Source organism: Diadema setosum, chromosome 16 (genome assembly GCF_964275005.1).
Source record: "Diadema setosum chromosome 16, eeDiaSeto1, whole genome shotgun sequence".
Lineage (NCBI taxonomy): Eukaryota > Metazoa > Echinodermata > Echinoidea > Diadematoida > Diadematidae > Diadema > Diadema setosum.
The window spans coordinates 17,784,835-17,807,089 of NC_092700.1; the positions used below are offsets into that span (position 1 = coordinate 17,784,835).

At 39.6% G+C, this 22,255-nt stretch overlaps 1 protein-coding gene across 1 annotated transcript; it reads right to left on the reverse strand.

Moving 5' to 3' along the window:
* Positions 1-1,086: 1,086 nt before the first annotated feature.
* LOC140240090 (dual specificity protein kinase CLK2-like) lies at positions 1,087-22,056 on the reverse strand. The gene is made up of 13 exons (XM_072319896.1): positions 21,923-22,056; positions 16,488-16,648; positions 15,937-16,132; positions 14,242-14,335; positions 13,491-13,560; positions 10,785-10,898; positions 7,075-7,165; positions 6,262-6,337; positions 5,336-5,430; positions 4,398-4,527; positions 3,658-3,740; positions 2,791-2,870; positions 1,087-2,157 (listed from the first exon to the last, which is right to left on the reverse strand). The coding sequence occupies exons 1-13, from the start codon at positions 21,971-21,973 to the stop codon at positions 1,896-1,898; spliced, it is 1,503 nt and encodes a 500-aa protein (XP_072175997.1). The 5' UTR covers positions 21,974-22,056; the 3' UTR covers positions 1,087-1,895.
* Between the last annotated feature and the right edge of the window lie 199 nt (positions 22,057-22,255).

Here is a 22,255-nt window from a genome sequence, read left to right on the forward strand (position 1 = left end):
GAATGCGGGTCCACAATAGTTGCAGAGGTCGAGAATGAATCTGAGGAAAACTCCATTTAACACACATACACACAAACAACTAGAGGAGGCTTTGAATTTGTGTGTGACACAGATGCAGCATCGACTTTCTTGCGCACCAAGTATAGTCGACAGCAGAATCCGTCGCATTGCAGTATTTCTGAATATATGTACCATTTGAATTCTTACTCCATGAATATTAATGATCACTGACTTAAGTATGATATTTTTAGACGCACCTGTGCATTTTGCAACACACTGTTGAGATAACACAGCCTGAGTTACAAAACATCCTCGTCAATTCGGATATACGTCATGTAAGCACCAGGATAAAATAGTCTAGTAGTTACAGCAACTCCACAAGATGCAAGTCCTTTGAATAAATATTTGGGAGTTGTAACTTTGTCCTTATACCATGAGATAACATGAAAGTTTTACATTGGCTAGACTGTTTACTAACAGGATATAATACCAGTAATGCCCATACATTGTAATTGACATTGCCTTCACTGCAGTCCAATTAGAAATATGAAGTTATTAAATGGCACATCATGTTGAATTACTGCTATGATTAAGTGTAATCTTGAGTCCAGATTTCTGACTGACTTGGCTTTCATTAATTTTTTTTTTTTTTTTTCACTACGATCTGGTGCAGATACCAAAGCTCTCCAATGTTAATGCCCTACCACACAACTTGCGGTGAACTCAATTACTGTGAGTACATACTACTTTGACAAGTCATAAATGCAGCTAGAATTTTTCACATCGTCTATTCAAGACTCTTTATAATGAAATCTCTAGAATTACAATCATTAGACACCGCACAAATTATTTGTTCCCTGCAAGCATACACTGTAAATTGGGAATGCTTTGGTTGACATTTTTCTCGGACAACATTTGCTCAAAGAAAAGCAATTTCATCATCTAGGTACAAAGCTAGTAACTACAAGATAAAGTAAAAATGTGGTGAAATATGCATGTACCATACCAAAGTATAAAGTATGGAAGGTTGTTGCTGTTGCTGTGTTCCTTTCTTTTTTTTTTGGGGGGGGGGGTGGGTGTTTGGTTTTCGCACATATTTTGACGGTTTCGTGCTACCCGAAAGGAATGGGAAGGTCATCAATCTGCTAACTCAACCATGGTTTTGTCATCTTTTGTCAGATTCGTTCTTTTCAGTGTAAAAAGCAGTTTACATCTTGCCTGGCAGGAATGACTCTAGCAGTGTGGAAGGGCAAGACGCCCTTTGTGTCCGAACATAAACTAGTGTACATATAGATACATGTGAGTGTGTCCGTGTGTGTGTGACATCTGTATGTCCAAGAAACTCTTTTCAATAAACCTATTCCCTTTCATACAGCTCTACAGGGGGACTGGTTCCGACACTTGCTAACGTGGCAGAAGATAGCTTTGTCGACCTGAATGAGGTAATTGAGCCAGGGACAAGTGTATTGCTGTCCACAGCACAGCAGTGAATATATAGCTTATTACCCAGTCAAAGATTTCAATTATAGTTAATTAATTAATTCGCGCACCTGTTAACTGAAACACCTTTAGCATGCACTTATTTTCAAGAGTTCCCGTAGGATCTTGAATGAGAGAAGTTCTTTCGTCAGAAGCGACACTTTTCATCACACGCAGATATGACAAGGTGGCACAGTTGCTGGACAGCCTTCTGCTCATGCATGAGCTGAATGTCTTACTCAAAGAGAGACAGAGATGATTTCAGACGGCATCCCGGTGGCAAATGATAGAAGATCCTCCTAAGGATTCCCCCACCAAGGAGCGAACGGCACTGCCAAGCAGGAGTGGGGCATCGCCGGGGTGGGGTGAGTTGGAGGGGGGGAGGCAAAGGTGGGTCCAGCAGGCCACGCCTAGCGTCACCTGCTGATGCTGTGCGAGTCCCGGCTGCCCCGGTAGAGGGTCTCGGTGAAGTAGGGGTGCGAGACGGCCTCCCGCAGCGAGATGCGCTTGTACGGGTCGTACTCGAGCATCTCCTCGATGAGTTCAAAGAGACGCCGGTGCTCGTCCTCGTTGCTGTCCATGTAGAAGCGCAGCTGGTGGCAGTTCTCGCACACGTAGCGGCCCGACGAGCTCTTGGGGTTCCACTCCACTTGGTCATGGTAGAAGTACTTGCTTTTCCTACAGGTTTGGCACAAAATAACAAATACTTTGTGATGCCTCCTTTTAGCATTTAACAGATAAGGTAAACATGCTTATCAAGTTACTATTGCTACTGTAAAACCAGAAACACTTGTGGCATGAAATTTTCCTAAACTGGACCCGACTATCTTATTTGCCGCATTGTACTTCTGCAAATGGCTGACCACGATGATGTACAGTATTGTACTGGCATTCAATGCATTGTGTAGATGAAAACATTCCCCTGCATTTTACATAAAACTAAACTCCTTGTAAAATGCACACAAAACTTACTGATTTTACAGTATTTAACCTTATCTCTGACATCTATACTTATTAACAACATGCCAAAATTTCAGCTCATTTATCATGCAGTAAAGCTGACTGTTTGATTCAAGGAAAGCTGAAGAACATCCCTTTCAATACTTGAAAAATCTTACTTTCGAAAACGCTTTAAAAGTTGCATCTACGCTCAGACAAGAAATTGATGTTACGGTCAATTCTTACTCCACTATCATCACATACATTACTTAATTTCTGAAAGTTCTTAGTCAGGTATCCAACTAAACTACACACCATACGAAAGATCTATATAGCAGCTTAGCGTAATCTGCTTGACCAATGCTGCCTCACCTTGTACGTTTCACCATCCAAGCTGGCATGGAGCCGAGAATTCTTTCCATCATGGCCAGGTGCTCTCTGTTGTCATGTGTCTGGGGGAAAAAATCAACAAATAATAATGAGGCAATACTCACTAGCTTTTCTGGATATGACAAAGGTGGTCTCTGCCCCTTCAAACACTAAAGGAAGATAGTGTAAGTATTGGGATAAAGATTAAAGATAGCATCTCATTTTGTGTGATCACGCGAGTATCCTTTTAACTCAGCCGCATCCTCCTTGGGGAACATCAACGTGTACTTTGACCAATGAATGGGTGCAATCAAACAACACGGATATACAGCAAAGTAAACAAAACAGAATTTCTTGAGGTGCACAACATCATCAGCATCTGGCTGTGGATATACCTTGGTATTACTCAGTGAATGTCTGTTGTGCTGCCAAACAGCATATGGCCAAAGAAAGTCTGGCATTGTAATCACAAACACATGGCCATCTCTCACTGCAAGCCATTGTATGCATATATGAAAACTTTGTGCAAAAAAAAAAAAAAAAAAAAACCGCTAGCTCCACTTTTTTTCTTGTGAGCTGTTTAGTTTTGGAAAACTGTTGTGGATCCTCAATACATTCCTATCATTACTTCAATTCTTGTGTGAGGATATTACTAATCATTCTGGCAATTGAAAGCATGCCAGAAAGATCATCCAAAGTATCAGTGCATCTTCTGATTAAATAACGTGTGGCTTAGGGTGACAGCTAGTCTTTTACGAAACACGTAATTGATGTCTATTCAGCTGTATAGATCCTGTATTTTCTTCCCAGTCAAATGGTACACCTTATGACGCTTAGATCAACTTGCAAGTGACATTGCTCAGGTCTTACCTGGAAAAGAGTATACCCTGTATAGAGCTCAAACATGATGCATCCGATGCTCCAAACATCGCAAGGCTGACTCCAGCCAAGTTCTGGAAAAGAAGAAAACAGAAAAATTACAAACTCGACCCCCTACCATCAGCTACTGTATTATTGTGTAGTTTTACAAGAACAAAAAAAAAAAAAGTTCATTTAGTCATTGAAACATGAAAAAAGATGACATATCCCAGTAACAGTTCAAGCACACCATGAACAATGGGTGAGGAATGTGAGAAGACACACCACAGACATGAGAAACATACAAATACATAGAAAGAGTTCTGATAAAGCAGTTCTTGGAAGTTTTAAATGATTATCTAAAATTACAAGTGAGACAAAACTGAAAAAAAAAAAGAAGAAGCACACTTTATACTGTATGTGCGGTTAATTTCGGGGCTTTTTTATGTTCATTAATTTCTCAAGTCAGGTGCTATTAACAAATTTTACAACAAGCAAAAATACTAATGCTGATCCCGACATGAATGCGACACGCTCATGTACAATTTTCTGTTCATTGCTGTAGTCTATGATTGTGAATTTAGGCACTCTTGAAATTGTCAGAAAGTCCCGATTCATGGAAAATTATGACTTGCTGAATTCATGGCATATACAGGAACTTGGCAAACAGAGTACATTAAGCATACACTACGACACACCAGAGACATCATGCGATGCCATTCATACAGGAGGTACATACACACTCAACTCACCCAAAATGACCTCCAGAGCTCGGTAATGCCTGGTTGATACTATCGTGCTGTGGTGCTCGTGGTCAAAGGTCGCTGACCCAAAGTCGATCAGTCGGATGTCACAGTTCTGCACCCGCCTCACATCTCGCTTCTACAGGAAAGAAAAGTTTCACAGATTATGAAACATGAACAATATTGATTTCATTTGATTTTATTTACCTGTCTGCATTCCTTTTTCACACAAGATTATAACACAAAGCAAAGTGCTTTGACAGGACTTCAGGACTATATTGCGATCCATTTATTCTTGATTTATCTACTATAAAAGTGGATATTTTCTTGTGACTAATTTTTCCCGCTCAGCTGGGTAAGACGAATTTCGCATGTTTTTAATTCCGCAAGATCGAGACATCAACTACTGGAACATATGGCAGGCAAAAATATTGGCGTGCTTTTATTTTCGCGCAAGTTTTCCGCGAAAATTTCCACTCTTTATTCATTTATTCTCTTTTGTCTCAGCCATCCAAGAGGCCGTCTTCTTGGCAGCTTCTCGTAAAACCCGAGTTGTATTCAATCACTCATAACATCTGAGGAGTTGGTGCCACAAATGCCTTCACACAGCGTCTACTACCTAACCATGAGTTCAAACACTGATGACACTGAATATCTCAGAACTTTTGAAAACTGTGCAACAAGGACACACAGGAAGCAGCATTCAAAGAGTCCAGGATAGTTCCAGCTCTAATCCTCATGATGCTCTTTTGACAAACACCTTTTACAGAAACACCTGTTTACAGATTACAATGGGTGAAGACAGGAAGTACAGACCAAGGATAGTGCTGATAATCCTCTCATAGAATGCAAGGAATTCTATTGTCACTTTACAAAATACTCTGGCCAAAGAAAGCAAAAGCAAAAGACAGAGAAAGCTCGGCAGACCCAAGTCTTTTTCTGCTTACCTTTGAAGGGTCGTACGTAATTGTGTATGCAGAGTTGACAAAGAGGATGTTCTCCGGCTTCAAATCAGTGTGTGTCACCTTCATGTCATGGAGAACTGCAGTAGGGAGGTCACAAAATATACAGGCATTTATTACATGCAGATTTTCCTCTAAAGATCCACAGTAGGCAGCAATATGATTGACTAATATCACCCAGGGATATCTTCTTTTTTTTTTTTTTTGAATGCATAGACACATCCACACACACAAACAAACAAAATCCCTGCTATTTGTCCTTGATGTAGATTTCCATACACAAGTCAGTGAACATTTCCTGAACAAACAAAAGAGAAAAAATTCACCTAGTGTTATAGTGATATTTAAGCTACTTTTAATAGGTGTATCCGGCAGCTGCTGTGCAAGCCATTCAACTTTCACTCAGCTCCTAAAGTTGTATATTAAAGCACAATATAATTGTTCCTTGCTGTAGAAATCCAGATTCATGAACCAGCTTGCTGCAGTGCAGCCTTCACATGAAATTTACACCATCAGCTCAATCATCCTCACAAAGTTTTGATACCAAATCAAACCAATAACAGGAAAACGATGTTGCATTCAATATGAAAATGTGCATTTAAATGCTTTTTCATCTATAAAGCAAATATGCAGACTGACATTGTTTCATGGCACATCAAATACATGGTATGTGACCAAACTTAATTAAAGGTCGATCCCCCATGCTATGTGATGCACAGTCTCGTCAACTTGCTGAACCAAGGATCTGTCTAAACTCTAGACATGCCCTAGGGCTTGACTTGAACAAATCTTTGACAATCTTTGACCTTCACAGAGTGCGTAGTTACATGTACATGTTCCCATTCTTGAAATAGTTTTGTAGATTCTGTTTAATTGGTATTTGTACTGTTCACCACAAGCTTGCAACTTACAACTGACGGCAGAGCATAACTGGTGTGAGATGTGCTTGATGTGGTCCATGGGGTAGGGCTGGTAGTTGTTGTCTTTCTGCAAATATATATGGGAAAAAATATGGAAACACTTGGAAATTTTCACAAAAAACAGTGCCAACAAATTCCACTGAAACTGAAAAGCAGAGGGATATCTGTCTGATATTCATGAATCAAGCATGCATATTGACATCAGAGTGAGCTATGGAGTAGTAATTTTAAGGCAGTAACAGACAAGGATAGTAATTACTTACATTTCCACCAACTGAATTCACACCTACAAGTAGTATCAAATTTCAGTCAAAAAACAATTTCGCATTCTATCACTGGAAAGTAAAGGGTATTCCTTGAATTTTCCTTGTATTCCTCTATGAAGACAGCTGCATCTTAAACATGGAATACCAGTAACAGATAAATCAACGTTGGTGATATCTCTAGAACACAAGTTGCCATTTCCAAGCCACAATAAACTGGTTTCTGTTTCACATCTTCCAAAAGAAAGTCCTCCATGAGATGATTTGACAATTTGCCCCATGTAACGATCTTGATTCAAGATTTTAAAAAGGTCAAATTACAAAAAACAAGTCTTTTCGGCATGCCTTTTTCCAATATTGTACATCAAAGGACAGCTTTGAATGATTGTGCACAATTAATCATTTATGAGAAAACTGTCTTGGGACAAGGATATTGAGCACATATGGCATAAAAAAGGAGAAAAACTGACAGACACACCACAAGAGTATTCTTTACATGTATCCATTTACTGGGTTGAGTAAGTATTCTCGCTGCACTTACCAGGAAATCAAAGATGCTCAAGCCAAGAATCTCGAAGGCGATGCAGACGTGCCCGTGGTAGTCGAACCAGTCAAACATTTTCACACACAAGCTGGAATAATGGTATGATAAAATGAGAGACATCTATGACACTGAACTAGACGGGGTATTACTTCATAATAATGGCATAAAACTGTACATGATAATTTCACCTAGTTTTCATATAACGACTGTTAACGATAATCTCCACTACACAGACACATGCACACACACAGACAGACTGACACACCACACTCATGGTTACACACATCCACCATTTTGACAGTAATGACGAAGAATAGCTGGACCATCTCTTTTACTGTGTAATCGAAGCATCTTATGCAAAAATGCGGGTAAGATATATCATACAAATACAACAATCTTATCTTACATCATCCCAATACCAGAGATGCCAACATTCACACATTAAAATCAGGGAGATTCCCAAGAGATGCCAGGGAGATCCTTCTGTGCTACATGCACCTCAATGGACAAAAATCAATTCTCAATTCAGGAATTTTTTTTTTAATTCTCATATATGGATGTTGGAAATAATGACATTTTCAGAAGCCGCCTGCAGAATCAGGGAGTTTAAAAGCCATTGCCATCCTCACTTTGGTACACTACAGTATTTGCCAAACACACAAATCAATGTTCAAAGTGCAATCCAGAATGTCATCAAAACACAAAAGCTGCATTATGCACACAGCAGCGTGAATTGCAATTTCCCTTTTACACCAGATTGCTTCAAATCAGACTTAATACACACAGGCACTGCTATCTATTGATGTGGTCCCTTCGTATACAGGTCCATGAAGTTCCATACAAGCCGAAGTAGGCTGGCTTAGTGACCTTTGCACAGGCAAAGGTATTGTAAACAAACACAGGTTTTTATCTACGGGTGTTGAAACTTGTATGCTCATTTATACAAAAAATGCTGCTTAAATGCAAAGTGGCAAACTTAAAAACACCAGATAAAGTCTACTTGTTGGATTTGACTTGGGTCATGTTTATGGAAAATGAGCCAACAACACTCCTCTCCCTTCCCCCTCCCTAGAAAAAAACACAAAAACAAAAACAAAAACAAAAAAACTCCACTGATCCATGGTGTGATAAGAACACTGTGCACACATTATAAAGGGGAGTTCAGCAAAACCATGCAGCACCAAAGAGCAAATGTGGTATACATGTACATGTATCAGAGGAGTTTCTTTCATTTCATGTACTCATAACACAAGGCACTACGTAAGCGCTTGCCTGATTGCCCGGGGCAAGTGAACATCAAAGTCAGACAAACGTTTTAGAACAAATGAGGAAAAATGCTTTGCCCAAATTGGGCAAGCAAAAAGTTTTGAAGTCACCCTTTCCCACTTTTCCCCCTTCAAACTCAAACATATAGAAGCCTACAGAAAATGACTGTTTAATGATGCAGCGTGCATTAATTCAATTTCAGCAACTTTCCAACACTTGCACAAAAAGCATCAATACAAAATAACACCAACACTTAATCGAACCAAGTTTGTTACTCCAATGTGTTGAATGCAGATAAAGTGTGTGAATCAATGTGTGCTGTTCATTCAAATGATCATTTCTTTTTTTTAAAGCCCTTTACATACAAGTAATTTTGCTATTATAATAAAAAAAATATATATATATTTTTGGACTTTCTTTTCAGGCAAGTAAAATTCCTGTCCGGGCAAGTGTTTGGCAACAATTTAGAAATCTGCTTGCCTGACTGGGCAAGTGGTAAAAAGAGTTAAATGTAGCACCCTGATAACATGTGAAAAACAAGGCAAGTGCCAAATTGTGTCTCGCCCATTCGCGTACAAGGAATTAATATTTTTTATAACTCCCAGAAGTTAATTGACCTGCTTATGACCTTCGACCTTGTGGTGACCTTCAACACCCCAAGGGACATTTACCATCCAAGTTTGGTCACAAACAGACAAAGGGATCAAAAGTAATGAGCTATAATCGAAATGCGCCATAAAAACTTAACATTGGGCCCTAAAATTTTTTTGACCCCTTTCTGTGACCTTTGACCTTGTGATGACCTTTAACTCCCCAAGGGACATCTACCGTCCAAGTTTGGTCACAAACGGACATAGGGATCAAAAGTTATGAGCCACAATCAAAACGCGCCATAAAAACATAACATTGGGCCCTACAAGTTTGTTGACCCCTGTATGTGACCTTTGACCTTGTGACGACCTTCACCTCCCCAGGGACATCTTCCATCCAAGTTTGGTCACAAACGGACAAAGGGATCAAAAGTTATGAGCCATAAACGAAATGCGCCCTAAAAACTTAACATTGGGCCCTAAAAGTTTGTTGCCCCCTGTCTGTGACCTTTAAAGGGAACGCAAACCTAAAGAGCAATGTGGATTGAGTGAAAGCAGTAACATTAGTAGAACACATCAGTGAAAGTTTGAGGAAAATCGGGCAATCAATGCAAAAGTTATGAATTTTTAAAGTTTTGGTGTTGGAACTGCTGGGTAAGGAGACTACTAGAGGTTATGACGTATGAGTGGACAACAATATAAAGAAATCATTAAGAAAATCCCACAAGAATTCATTTTTTCATGAAAATTACAAATTCCATCAACTTGATACTGACATAATGTTAAGGGTAGTAATTATTCCCTCTGCTTTCTGAAAGCGGTTAGTCAAGTGCTCTTTACTAATGCTAGAAAAGTGAATTTTTGTTGAATTTTCTTTATATTTTCTTTGTATTGTTGTCCATTCATACGTCATAACCTCTAGTAGTCTCCTCATCCAGCGGTTCCAACACCAAAACTTTAAAAATTCATAACTTTTGCATCGATTGTCCGATTTTCCTCAAACTTTCACTGATGTGTTCTACTAATGTTAATGCTTTTACTCAATCCACATTGCTCTTTGGGTTTGTGTTCCCTTTAACCTTGTGGTAACCTTCAACTTCCCAAGAGACATCTACCATCACCCAAGTTTGATTGCCATTGTAGCAACATGTGCTGAGTTACGTGTGATAAGAGAGTCTTGCAAGTAAACTTTAACGTATGACCTCAAACGACCTTTGACCTTATCATGTGACCTCTTACGGCACCATAACATGAAGGTACCCCCAGTGCATCCATCACTCAAGTTTGATTGCCATTGTAGCAGCATGTGTCGAGTTACGTGTGATAAGCGAGTCTTGCAAGTAAACTTTAACGTATGACCTCAAATGACCTTTGACCTTATCCTGTGACCTCCAACGGCACCATAACATGAAGGTACCCCCAGTGCATCTATGACCCAAGTTAGGTTGTAATCCAAGCAACTTATGTGAAGTTATTTGTCAAAAGAGAGTCTTGCAGGTAAACTTTAATATAGAAAAGAGAGTCTTGCACATACTCTTTAATATATGACCTCAAATGACCTTTGACATCATCACATGACCTCCGACAACACCATAACATGAAGATACCCCTAGTGCTTCTATCACCCAAGTGTGGCTGCCATTGCTGTAACAGTTGCCAAGTTATGCATCATAAGAGAGTCTTGCAGGTAAACTTTAACATTTGTGACGGACGACGGAAGGACAACGGACGGACGCCATTTGGATCCCTTAGTCTCGCCTTCACCTCCGGTGGGCGAGACAAAAATGACAAGAGAGCAGGATATCAGTGATTACAATTTTGCTGTCTTTTTCTCCATCAGGAGCGCCTCACCTTTTCCCGCTGGCATCCCTTTCGTTGATCTTATCGAGAACATTGATTTCTAGTTTGGCAGCTTCTCGGTACTTCTCAATGTTTTTGATGATCTTCAATGCAATCTTCGCACCTCTGCCACAAACAGAAATAACATGGGGAAAAAATAGCTTCAGAAGTTACATGAAACTAACAGACAGTCTCACACAATACAGAATCCTTGTGTGCGAATTTTATGACCTGTACTTTATTTGATACAGAATGCAATAAATGCTTTTAAAAAAGTACCACAAATATAGAAATGGTCATCTTTCTCACTATCACTCTAACCTACACTGTAGATGTATATGTAAAATACTATTTCTCTTATGTCCAAAGAAAAATTAACGTACTCTTTTTGCTGATTTTGTTAAGGGTACAAAAACACTTCAGCTGACATGGAATCTTTTCTACATAAACATCAATGAGTCTACTTGAAATTGATAACATGACTTACCAATGAAATAAAGAAAACTTTATTCATTTACACGCTGGGGCCATACATGTAGTCCTATGAAATACAAAACAGACACCATGTTGGTGTGGCAGTGCACATGTTTAACCCTAGATCAGCATCACTAGAGAAAAGCATTCACAGCAAATTTCTTCACTGGGGAACATATAATATTTCAAGTCAATACTGCACAGCAGTGATTTTGGTACTGTGAATCAGGGTTGCGCCAGTAAGATAAACACTGAAAATGTACTACATGCTCCCTAAAATGATGAATATTCCAACACAGTGCTCAATTTTACCAGCATTTAGTAACACTGATGACTTTTGTTACTGTTGTTGCTGAGTTGCAATAGTCTGGGACAACCAAAATACAATGATATCAACACACTAAAAAGACCAAATTCAACTGGGAGATTTAAAATCTTACTGTGTCTTTTTTGCGACCCTGCAAATTACATACTATTCATAAGCTAGTATTTTGTAAGCAGGTACAGTCAAACTCGCATAAGTCGATCTTCTCGGGACTGAGCAAAACACATCGACTTAGGCGAGTTTCGACTTGCGCGTAAGTCGAAATAAAATCGACTTAAAGTTACACCACGCATACACGTGTATAATGTACATGTATGATGTCTACTTTGGAGCTGAGAGCTGGAGCGTTGTGCCCGATATTTGCCCTTCAGCAAGACGCTTTATCCACTTTGAATATTACCGTTATTCATTTCCAAAATTAATAGCAAACATCTGACATTTATTCTAGCATCTTATGGAGCCGATTGTTACCGCTATTCATTTCCAAAACTGAAGGCAAACACCCGGCTTTACTTTTTAATGTTGTTGTTGTTGGCACGGCGTGCGTTTTTGGTGACCCCGGTCGCATATTAACCATTCGCGAAATCGTGATACGATTCGCGAAAAGACTCCGCTAAGTATATAAGGCATATATCGCTACACTCGGCAGAGGCGATACGTCGTCCTTTCACCAGGTCTGGGTAACGGAAACCAAAATCTCGCGTGAGTTCTTGCGTTACTATCGTTAATGTCAACGAAACATCGTTAATTTGCGCTTGGCATCGTTACTCATCGTTACTACAAACGTTAATTGTCCCGATCGTTAGTTTGCGTTAATATCAACGATTCAGGTGAAACCGCTTGCGTAAATGAAACGTTAATGTTTTTAACGCAAAGTTTCTTTTGGTATATACTGTATGTAAACAAAAACTGGCGTCTCATGATTTTGACACTGATTTATTACACAATAAAATCTTATTCGACTTAGGCACAGTGAATTCAATGGTATTTCCGTGAAAGTGTTCTTGGAATTTCATCGACTTAGGCGAGTATTCGACTTAAAAAATTCGACTTGTGAGTGAATTAATACACGTAAGTCAATGGGGAAAAATCGGGACTTTTTGAAATCTTCGACTTGTGCGATTATTCGACATATGCGACGTCGACTTAGGCGAGTTTAACTGTATTTCAAACTGTTCCTCAGAATACTAAAATTGGAAACTTTTTTATGATGGTGGGGTAAACAATACTAACAATCTCCTGTGAATTTATTCTAAGCCTGAAAAAATTCCAAACATTCTTCTTGACAAAAAAGGGGAGTGTAGTTTCGAGTGACATGGGGTTAGTTTTGCATTTCTACTTTAAAAACTCTGTGGTGTATCACCATAAGATTTTACACACGATGTTGGGAGATGTTATTCTTCAATCATGAAAAATTTAATGATGCTTGCAAAAAGGATATATTGTTGCTGGTGTGACAAAACCTTATCAGATAAGCATTGAAGTGATGTCCTGTCCAAATCATAGCTGTCTCATCCCCAAACTAAAGCCACGGTAGCATGTCAAAGGTATTAGGCAAAGGCGATCCAATTTGTTATGGACATGGTGCTTTGGCTGCCAAATTTTGTTTTCTTTTGGTGTTTTTTTGTTTTGTTTGGGGTTTGTTTGTTCTTTGTTTTGTTTTTTGCTCACCTTAACTTCAGGGGGGCGTTTCATCAACGAGTTCGTCGGAGGTTTTCACCGACGAATTTGCTATCAGCCAATCAGACGCAAGGATTTACACTGACAACTGTTAAAAGCTAATGAAATCCTTGGTCTGATTGGCTGATAGCAAATTTGTCGGTGAAATCTCCGACGAACTTGTTGATGAAACACCCCCCTGACCTTATTGAGATATGAGGTTTTGTCTCCCCAACAGCAATAAGCCCATTAAAACTTACCCAGCTGTTATGTCTCTACACTGTACCACCTTTCCAAAGGTGCCCTCCCCAAGTGTTGAGGTGATTTCATCTAAAGGACAGAGAGAGGAGGGGAAGCATTAGGGTGTGTACAGCAGTGAGACGGGTCCCTGTCTTAGGGGGAGGAAAAACTGCACTGGAATGGCAACTTGCACACTATAAATATTTAATCTACAACACTATGGATTCAAAGTCCGCTTTCTGCGAGACACGTCACTGACATAAAAGTAGTTCACTACGAAAAAAAAAAAAAAAAAAGAGCAAATCTGGTACACAAAGCAGAGCCAGACAATGCATCTGTGCATAGAATATGACATACAATTTTGCATCCTTTTTTTTTTTGCTTTGATATTCATTTCCTTTTGTTTCTTTTCCTTCAAAAATAAAACACCCTCCAAATACAACACTGGACACTGTTAGGTTCATGCACTGGAAAACAAGGAAATGTGAAAGTTAATCACACAAGCACAGATTGTTTGCCAAGAAGTAATAATAATAGCAGAACCCTACAGAAATAACAGAGTATTTGCCAGTCATGTATTTTTCTTCATTCACTCATTGAGGGTGAAAAAAAAATATCAAGTGAAAAGACTCGGATCAATGTATGTGTAGCCATGTGTATGTTTTGTGGGTGTGTCATGAATTGGTGGTGATGTTTGTATCAAGATGTGCATGGAGTAAGGGATTGGATGTCTTAAAGGAGCGCTACAGATTTACGAAGCTGCATGTGTACATCTTGCTTGCAAGCAGTCTCCCGGCCGATAGATCAAATGGCCCTCATCATCATCTATAACGCTTGCTCTCTGCCCCTCCTCCCTTTGCCGACTCTACACCGGGGATCAACAATCGCAGCCGCAACCAGCCCCCAAGCCGGACGCCATCAACAAAATGCCGCCAGAACCACCAGGAGCAGCACCCAGCGTCCACGCACACAGCGCGGTGGCACAGTCCCATCAGGCCGTCGGGTTGGGTATGGCACGGGTGGGTTGAGTCGAAGGTGGTTTGGGTAGATGAGACGATTGGGCGGTTCCATTGGGCAGCAGGGACGGTGAATTTGAGATGTTGGATGTTGGCGGCAGGTGGGCATTTGATTGGAGGTTGAGTGAGCAACATCGTTTTTGGCCCACAAATGGTTTCATGAGGATACATACAGAAGACAAGATAGGGATGCAAATGGCATACATAACTAAATCATTGCGTTTCTTTTCTATTTTTTTTTTTGGAGTCAAAGCCCTGTCCCTTGCACTCATCTATAAGGACAGGGAGCCATCCATATCACACACAGTTTTTTGTGGTCCACCAAGGTATAGGGGGGCCACAATGCACTCATACAGTACCTCATCATCTCTCTCGTGTAATTGTAACGGATGTATTCTAATCAAGAATTCGACGGAAAATATCCACACACGCAAAAAAAAAAAAAAAAAAATGTCTAAAAAATTTGAAAAGCAAAGTGCAGAAGTACAGGCTTTTAGACCAACATTTGTTTGTAATTGGAAAATGAAAGCAGTCAGGTTCAAAGAAAATGATATGGACATCCCCTTGTAGAAGCAAAAAAGAAAAAAATGCATGAAAATGTCGCAAAAATATTCCAGTTTTACCTGTGCTGATTTTGGTATTCAAAACTGACTCAACTTACATGCAATTAGCATGCGTTACATTTTGTTGTGTTTGGGTGTTTTCCTTCCCACTGACATTGGCTTACCTTTCCCATGTCAATTTTCCTAATGACATATCTTACATTAATGACAAGAATTGTATCAGCAATAGAACGTGATGCTGCAATTTCTTCTCCAATTTCTTTTTTTTTTTAAACATTTGTGGAGATGGTATTAAAAAATCTTATTCGAGTATGTGTCTGACTGTCATGTTATCAACTGAAAATAAATATCTTAGAACGAGAGAGCAGCAAACACAATAAAGTAAAATAAAAAAAAAAAAATGTAGAGAAAAAGATGGACATGAAAAACTTGTAAATTCATGTCATTTCTTCCTTTTATTTCTCTTCCAGTAAAGTTTCGTTTCCCCGTCATGCTTGCTTTCAAGAAAAAAAAGGGAAAGAAAAAAAAAGGAAAATTTTTGGAGTACCTTTAAACCTGCTAAATACTGGCTTGTCTTTGGCACTGTGCCAAAAATGGTCTCTTAGCATTAGACAGCCTCTGTAGTCAACACAAAACTCTTGGACACTCGTCACAAAAACAATTCCTTCAGGATTATAATTACCCTGAAGGAAATTGTGTGACTGCAGACATTTCCTGCTAAAGACTTCTTTTTTTTTTTCCGTTCTTCCCCTTGTTACATAACATATGGCTGGGTGCATCTCCTCTGCTAAACTGAAATCTGGTAGGAAGCAAAAAAAAAGTAACTATAATCTGGAAAGAAAAAAAATGGCTAGGACCACTGCAGTCTAAGAAATGTACTAACTTACCGTTGAGTAACTGGAGTGGTGTCTTGGACGGCGGTATTTCCTACTGTGGCGCTTTCGGTGTGAGCTTTCGTGCCTGTAGTCCCCACCATAGCGGTCCTCACAGTAGCGGTCCCTGCGTTCCCGTCCCCTGTCCCGGTCGTAGTCCCGGTAGTGTCTACCCTGCGGTGACGGTGAGGGTTCCCTGTAGTACTCATGACTGAAACAGAGAAAACAAAATGTGACATGAAGGGACAGTTCTTACAGTTCTTGAGATTTATTTTGTACAGTGTACTTTCATTAGGTTAGGTTAGGTTAAATAATTTATATGCAGTACTCCGAACTACTCTATGGCATGATCCAATATTTTCTTTTATGGTAGTTCTCAACATAAAAACAGAGTTTGAATCCTTTTTCCTTCTTTGTATTTATGATGTGTCACTATTGTTCAATGTAGGCCACTTGCATTATAGGCAAGACCCATGCATGCAGCATTCTGCTGTTCATATTCAAACTATAATAGTGCAGCAATCTGATACAGGGTCAAGATGGCTCAAGTGGTGGTGCATCCATACCTTCTTGACCGATATCTGCATGAGCCGTAGTCTCCCCGCGAGGTATAGTAGTCTCTGTCATCCCTGTCTCTGTCCCTGACATAAGAGGGCGTTCTCTGCTTTCTACGATGTCGGTGCCGACTAGAATATCGGCTTGGTGATGGGTACCTTGAGCGAGGCATCTGGAAAATCAAACCAAACAAACAAGAATACACAGAAAAGGAGAATTAATCATACCTACAATGTATCAATTCCAATCAATTCGTACAGGCCTAATTACTGTCACTTACTGTTTTACTTTACCAGATGAGGTTCAGCATAGGTGTACTGTGAATATCAATCAATGATATTGATAAATGGAGAATGTGCATTTAAGTGTAGGCCTACATGTACTTCTCATGAACTTTCTCCTTGATTATTGGGCTTCTTTTGGAGTATTTGTTGAGTGTGTGTATGGGGGGGGGGGGGGGTATGGATATATGTTAGAAGGATAGAGTTAAACCCACCAGTTTTCAGCCACTTACCAGAATTCAGACACTTATCGCTAATCACAAGCCAGCAAAATCTACAATCATGATGCACACATGTAACATCATTTCACGTAGTGGCGCGATGTCATGAACTCCAGGAGTCTCCTCATCCAGCTGTTCCAACACCGAACTTTAAAAATTCATAACTTCTGGCAGTTTGCATCAATTGTCTGATTTTCCTCAAACTTTCACCGATGTGTTCTACGTAAATGTTGCTGCTTTCATTCAATCCACATTTCTCATTGTGGACTTTGGGTTCTGGTTACCTTTAAGATTCAGGGTCGCCGAAAAAGCGTTAAAAATCAAGAAATACGCTTTTCTGTTGCGAGATTTTTTGCTCATCACAAGCTCAGAATGTGATGGTATCACCTATGACTAGGGTAAAACCCCCAGTATTCGGTCATTTAAGCTTTTCTGCAATAATTTTTAAACTAAAATAATACATAAAAATACATCATATCTACAGCAATGTATGTGAAATATGTGACCGTGCATCACAACACGAACAAAAAGTCGCATGCACTGATTTTGTGTGAGGATTGAAAATAGGTGAAAAGGGTCAATTTAGTCAATCTTGACCTTTTTTATGTTTTCCGAATGAGCAAGTCTTCTACATTATGCTAAAATTTGGTGTCATAACATGAACAGGAAAGTGTGTTTTTTAGCAGTTTATCTCGAACACCTGTTTTAGAATAGTGTGATTAGGTGTGTCTACAGAGTCCTCCTTTCATTTCTTGAAAAAACCCTGTACACACTCGTCACTTTCAACTCCAATAACTTTAGAAAGGATGATGCTACTGCTTTGAAAGTTGGCATCTATCATGGACAGAATGTGTTAATAAAGCATGCTCAATTTCAGCCCAATCTGATATTCCCTTCATTGTGGTTAAACCGGTGGGTTCATCCTGCTTTTTTGTCCCATTCATTGCACAGTTAGCACGGCTTGGTGAAGATTAAACGCTTGAATAGACCCTGTGCTTTAGAGCCTCTTTTCTCAGTTTTCTAAAGTGTGTGCTCTCTTTCCAATATTTAGATAGGTTTGGAGGGTCCATTTGATTTGAGCAGGGAGGCGAGACCTCCCTGATTTGAGCTATACCTCATTTTAAAGCTTGAAGTCTGCTCTGTCAGAATATGCTCTTAACTAAAAATGCATGTCTGGCGACTTTTTGTTTATTTTGTGGTGCAGGGTCACATATATCAAATTTCTTTAATCTCAATTTTCATTTTGTTAAATATCTCACAGAATTTTCACAAAAATCCCAAAATATATCACCTTGAAAATCCCCCAGAATACAGTCACGGTGATCAGAATTCGGTCACGCGATATGCGCGTTCAAAGTCAATGCGTGTTCAAGGCAGCTGAAAAATGCCCTGCGCATTACCTTGTTGGTGCAAAATTGAATCAGCGACGTTGCGGCGCCTGTTGGTGACCGAATACTGGGGACACTTGCATTCAACCCTTGTACACTGAATGAGTCACTGCATCTGCACGTATGGAAATTTTGTTTTTCTTTTGTGTTTTTGAGGATACATTACCATCACACTCCGAGCTTGCGATAAGCAAAAATTCCGCAAGAGAGCAATGTATTTGTTGATTTTTAGCGCTTTTTCGGCAACCCGTACTCTTAAAACTGGGCTTAATCCGCGCGCGCTTTGGGAAAATCGTGCCGATTCTGCACTTTTGATGGTGAAATTTGGGACTTTGGATGGACTTTCCGAGGGGACTAAGGGACTTTCCTGTTGTGAATGAGTGTGCAAGTATGTGAATTGATGTGATTTGCATGTGTTGTGACAGTAGAACTTACTGGCTGGTAATTAGTGATAAAAATAAGTGACCGAATTCCGGTAGGTGACCGAATACTGGTACTCTTACCCTATAATGCATATGTACATTGTACGTCTACGTGCACATGCAATGACTAAATGTAGACTCTACAGGTGTTGAATGCAAGCGTTGACTCATCAGAATTCAGAAAACAACAGGCGTCGCAACGTCCCTGATGCAAACTTGCACCAACATTGGCAACAAGGTATACAGCTGTATCTGCGGCACATTTTTAAAGTACACTCATTGACACTGAATGGGAATAGCGTGTGTGGTTAAATTCTGGCCAGACCGGACAGATTCTGGTGGATTATCATGGTGATATGACTGATATATGTTGGGATTCTGTGAAATTCTAGACCTATATGATGTATTTAACAAAATCAGCACCGAGATACAGTAGTAGATGGCTTCTACTGGTAGTTTAGGCCAAGTAAAGAAAGATAGTAGTTGCTCATCCTCGCGCGCGTCTATTTTGGCTGCCGCATGCTTTTTTTTTATTTACTATTTTTTTTAATTGGCTTTAAAAATATCAAAAACTGTTGTTTCTCGTCCCCGCCTGCACCCCTTTTTGATTGCCGCATCAACTTTTTTTTTATATTTACTATTTTTACTATTTTTTTATCTCCATACCGACTTCGACTGGGACGGTTTACACTGAAAACTACGTAGGTACCTAGGTCTATGTACGTACTTACCAGTACGTCTCAGCAGCACCTCAGCTCACTGTGGTATGGTAGCGAATATTTTTCCTTACATGGAAACGCTATGGGACGTGTGAGTGTGTGTGTGTTGTGCATATACATACGTTTGTGCGTAAACATGTCACTGCACTCACGAGGTTCGTCCGATCAGTGAACAACGGCAGGAAACTGAACTGTCACTTGCGATAGCTCTACAACACACATCAGATTGCACACACATAGCACTCTGTACATTGGATACAATCACGCTCACGTACGTCTAATTGACTAATCAGTTTGAAAACGCAGAACTAAACTCTACTGAAGTTCGATCTACTATTAGCAGTTTACATGTGGATTGGTAATGATCTTATCGTTGTATTTCGAAAGTGTGTGCGCACTTCAACATTTCAGCTCAACTTATGAATAATTCATGTCCCATAGCGTTTCCATGTACGGAAAAAATATTGGGTATGTGCGTATCATGCATGTATGTTAGCTTTTTTTCCGAGTCGACCAGTCTTTTTCAATCGAAAGTGCCGCGTGATGAAACGTAGGGATCATTGTGAAGGATGTTTGTTGTGTCAAGTATGTAAAATGTTAAATGCTTTGCCATTGAAGTCATTCTAGCGAGTGGTTCGCGCGCTCGGTATGTACGCGCGTGTGTAACCATGTGCAGCATGCATGCAGCGTACGGAAGTTCTACTGATCTGGGACAACTCGCCCCTGAAACAAATCGTACGTGACGAGTTGTCGCGTTTATGAATCAGTAATTCATAAATCACCCTTTCAAGTCTTGGAAGTAATATTTCATAAATGAGTTACGTACAACATAGAATTTCTTCAAATAAACCAAATCCTTTTAGATCAGAAAAATTGAATTTGTTTTTTAAATGAAGTCCATTGGAACATGAAACCTACCTGGCCTTCTTATATCAGGTTTCTTGTTAATATATCAGGGTCAAAACACATGAGCTTGGACCAGTAAAATTAACTTGTCATATTCATACAAGGTTTTGTTTTATATCAGACCTCTTAACGAGATTTCACTGTATTCATATGTTGGGCATGCTTCACCTAAGTGCCAAAATGGAGCCTGACATGGCTGCTTGATCAAAAATAGTAAATAGTAAGGACCTCCCTCATCTGCTCATTACTGCTTTCAAACAACCCGGATGAGAAACTACTTCCTTTAAAAAAAAAAAAAAGTAAATAGTAAAAAACAAGGACCTCCCTCATCACTTGCGTCAAAAAACCCAGACGAGAAAATGCATTTCGTTTTTTATTTTTTTTAAAATAGTAAAATATTAAAGGGATAGTACAGTATTGGTGGAGATGAGAATTGGGCTTTTAACTTTTTGCGAGATACCAAGAAAACCTTTATGATATAGTACACTGCATACCATTTTAAGAGGAATTCAAAGTTTATTTGATGAAAATCGGGTTTGGAATGACTGAAACATCCAAAAACTAAGTAAAACAAAGCAATCGTAATAAAGTGTGGGTCCCACACTTAATTAGAATTGCTCTTTTTGGATATCTCAGCCGTTTGAAAACCAATTTTCATCAAATAAACGTTGAATCCTTCTTAAAATTACATGCTCTTTCATATTTCATAAGAGGTTTCTCATTATCTCACTTAGGAATGTTCAAAACATGAACCCCCACCTCAACCAGTACTGTACAGTCCCTTTAAATAGTAAGGTCAAAAAGGACCTCCCTCATAACAAACATCACTGATCTCAAAAAACCCGGACAAGAAACTACTTTCTTTTTTAACTTGGCCTTATATTTGACATATCTAGACTACAATGAAGTCAATGTACATTAATCCAGTACATTGTTGTAGACATGATTTTGACTCTTTGAACAAATATTGGAGAAAAGTCCAAGTGACGATGTGTCTGAAAACTGGTCTTGTTACATAAAATTTACTGTAACATCACTTACTGAATAACTGTAATTAGACTAATTGTTACTGGTAAATTATCTAAATACAGCTGTACAACAAATACAACTCACACCAATATAAAGACTGAATAAAGACCCAATATTTTGCCATCTACTGTCCTGCATCACAGCACAGGCTTTTACAAAGTAAAACGTAGAGTAGAGGTGTCTATCTCCTTTCCTCTCCAACAAGGTCGTAGAATTTAACGTTACTCATCAACACCGCCAACACGGCATCACCACGCACTGATCACAGACATGTTCCTGAGCAACAAAGCTCGACTATGTACAGTATGGAATACAGTATGCAGAGTGCACTGCACGCACCATCAGAGTCTACACAACAAAATGACTGTGTGTATACACCCAAAGCCAGCAGAGGCTACATTACAATTCCTCCCGATCCCAGCATACTTTCAAGTTTCATTCGTGGGAAATATACGACAAAACACCGTAAATACTACCTACCGCACTCCCTAGTAGATCTTTGATTCTTTCCACGAACTGGAACGAAGACATCAATCTTCATGAAGTGTACATTTACGTGAGAATCGCATTCTTCTCGTGATGAAAATAACTTTTAGCAAATGCAACGATACACATAGTAAATCGCGAGTGTGCAGCATTTGCATTATACAGAACACATAGCAGTGCATGCAGTAAGCGGGCGCGGCGGCTCGGCTACGTACTAGTGATAGATAGCAGTGGCGCGGCGGGCGGTAGGTACGTACGTTACGTTGCGTATGCGTTTTACGCGTTCGTCGTTGCGCGCGTTGATTGATTACTTTGATTGTGCTACGG

Bases quoted from the DNA above. Each gene is read 5' to 3' on its own strand.
- LOC140240090 (XM_072319896.1), bottom strand. From the start codon at position 21,973: ATGTCTTCGTTCCAGTTCGTGGAAAGAATCAAAGATCTACTAGGGAGT. The intron at 16,133-16,487 runs GTATGGATGCAC...TCTCTGTTTCAG, and splicing joins TGCAGATATCGGTCAAGAAG to TCATGAGTACTACAGGGAAC. The intron at 4,528-5,335 runs GTAAGCAGAAAA...TCTTTCCTGTAG, and splicing joins TTACGTACGACCCTTCAAAG to AAGCGAGATGTGAGGCGGGT.